General features: G+C 35.2%; 1 protein-coding gene across 1 annotated transcript; it reads left to right on the forward strand.

Annotated features, from left to right (window-relative positions):
* Positions 1–414: 414 nt before the first annotated feature.
* Positions 415–954, forward strand: LOC142178149 (uncharacterized). Its single transcript, XM_075247478.1, has one exon. It carries the CDS (start codon positions 415–417, stop codon positions 952–954), a length of 540 nt encoding a protein of 179 aa, XP_075103579.1.
* Positions 955–2,856: the final 1,902 nt, after the last annotated feature.

Consider the following 2,856-nt stretch of genomic DNA (forward strand, 5'->3'; position numbering starts at 1 on the left):
GGACTTATCTCCAAGAGTTGCTGGCAAAAGTGGTAAAAAGTGGAAGAAGCAAGGTCAAGTTAAAGAAGTACCTCAACCTACAAGAATTATGCCCATGAGGGCAGTCTCAGTTACTTAATGATAATCAAGTCCTTGATTTGAAACATAAGGACTGTTAAAACTCAACAGGCCTTTCAAAGAGTGATCAATATGCATAGGGAACATGGATTCTTTGTGGTTTCTTTGATGGAACCTTTTCAGAACTCAAGACATATTGAAAGATACAAAAGAAGACTTAATATGGATGCTGCTATGTCTAAGATTAATGGGAAGATCTGGCTTTTCTTTGATGTTGCTGTAGTGTGGGAATTAGTGATGGAAACTGAACAATAGGTGACTATCAAACTATATCATCAGGATATTGGCCAATACATCATGTGTACTTTTGTATATGCTAAATGTTCTTCACTTGAGAGGCTGGAATTGTGGGATAATATGTATTATCTTGCAAGTGATATGAAGTTGCCTTGGGTTGTTGTTGGTGATTTTGATGTTGTGCTACATGAAGATAAGAAGACTGGGGGACTGCTAGTTCACCCTCCTGAATACGAAGACTTTGCTTTTTGTGTGAAATCTTGTGGGCTATTTGATTTAGGCTACAAAGGAAGTCCATTCCCCTGGTGGAATGGTAGACCAAATGCTGAGTGTATCTTTAAGAGGCTGGATAGAGTTTTTGTGAACTTACCATTCCAGAATCTATTCCCTACCATTGATGTTGAACATCTCATTAGGACTGGATCAGATCATGCTCCTCTATTCATGAGCTGTGGTGAACAAGCTACTAACTTCATCAAGCCTTTTAAGTTCCTGAACTTCTGGACCAAACATGAAACATTTAAGGAGGTGGTTAGGCAGAACTGGAGTGCTGACTTTATTGGAGATCCATATCTCATGCTCAAGAGGGGCAGCTGTTGATACCCAATTTTGCCCTCATACTTTATAAAGTATTCCATATATTTTCAAAATATCAATTTTCATCATTACCTAATTTACAAGAGTTATATAAGTTTTTTCTACAATTTTCTATAATTTTTTAAAACTTTAAAATTGTTTTTCTCGCATTTAATTTGTTTAAATATTTATTAATTATCTCTTTAAATTATTTTAGGGTGATTTAATCATCCAAATTTATCATTTTATACCCTCATGCATTTTAAATATTTCATCTCATTTTTATATAATTATATTTGCATTTTCTCTATTATATCTACACTAGTTACAATAATAGCATATATTTTATAAATAATTATGTTTATTATATTATTTTTGCTAAAATAGCATTATTACATTTTTATAATGTTAAACTCTTAATTTCAAGCATTTTACTAGATGACTAATATTTTTATTATTTAATAGTCATTTTCTATAATTTAATTTTTATGAATTTTGTGTATTTAAATTGTAGCCCAATTTTGAGCTAATTTGGACGAAAACCAGAACCAAAAAAAATACCTGGCCCATCTCTTTTATCCATCTGAGGCCTAAACCAAATGGCCCTTTACTATACCCGGTCGTGACCCGTCTCAATGACCCGCCCCACTCTTTCTTTTAGTCTTGACCGTTGATTTCAAAGATCAACGACCCATAAACTATCTAACCCCTTTTAATTAGCCTCACCCAAACCCTAACCTCATTTCACCCGTCCGCCGCCCCCAAATCCTCTCGAACCTTCTCCTCTCCTCATAAACCCTAGTTGCCGCCTCCAACTCTTCTACGAATCCAATCCATTCATGGATTCTTACCCTGATTTGCTTGCCTTTTATGGATTATATCATTGTTACTTGCATAAATATGGTATTACTTAGTACTTGTCCGGTTTTGGCAAGTACCAATCTTTCAAATCAAGAGAAATCGGATGTACTCCTCAAGATTCAGACGATTTTTCATCTATATATGTCCATGCCAAGATTATACGGGTCCGATTTAACAAGATTCTTCGGCCAATCTATGATTCTGGGCAAAATTAGGGATTTCCTGATTTTTCTCCTAATTTGGTTCTTAATCAATTCTTCATGCTCTTCTTTTCTTATTTATGTTTGATTAACTATTTTTCTTTGTTTGGATGTTCGATTTTTGCCACTATATAAACCCCCCTTCCCCGTTTCCCTAACGGACCTTAACAACTGATGTTATTCTCTCACTCTCACTTGTCCTATACTACTCTGAAACTTAAACTCTTGGCCGGCTGAAAGCCAAGGCCACCAGAATTCGATAATTGGACCTTTCTAAGTGTGAGCACTGCTCGGGGTTCATCTGAAACCCTTGGAAACTCAGACGCACTAAGATTCTTGGGTTCTACTGCTCATCTTGCCATTGATGATTGAGATATTTCTGATATTGTTCTTCTTGTTTACTTGTTTATCAATTGGTAACTAGTAAGTCCTCTGGCCTTCGCAGTTTCATATTTTGTTTGTGTTCATGAACTTTTTGTGAACCAATGTGTTACCATGTTATCTCTGTTTACAACTCTATTTTCCTTAAAGTTATTTTGTGATTCTGAACTTTTTCTAACATTAGAACTTGCCTAGTTTGTTAACCCTGATTATGTATTTCTTAAGCATGTTTAACTTAAGACTCTTGTGAGAAACCAATTCATTGCCCTAATGTGTTCGCATGCATTGCTTATACTAGGTCATTCATGTTTAGCCTGTTAACTTCCTCAATGATCATTTAATTTCTGAATTACTGCCTGAATCTCTAAAACAAGTATGATATATTTTCTGTAACTCTAATGCGTGCTCTTTTACCTGCTCAATTCTTGTATTTCTAAGTGTTTCCCAAGACTCTCTAGGGTGAATCTCAATGTTTAGCCATTTC

The sequence above is a fragment of the Nicotiana tabacum genome, chromosome 24, assembly GCF_000715075.1.
Source record: "Nicotiana tabacum cultivar K326 chromosome 24, ASM71507v2, whole genome shotgun sequence".
Classification (NCBI taxonomy): domain Eukaryota; kingdom Viridiplantae; phylum Streptophyta; class Magnoliopsida; order Solanales; family Solanaceae; genus Nicotiana; species Nicotiana tabacum.

Bases quoted from the DNA above. Each gene is read 5' to 3' on its own strand.
- LOC142178149 (XM_075247478.1), top strand. From the start codon at position 415: ATGTGTACTTTTGTATATGCTAAATGTTCTTCACTTGAGAGGCTGGAA.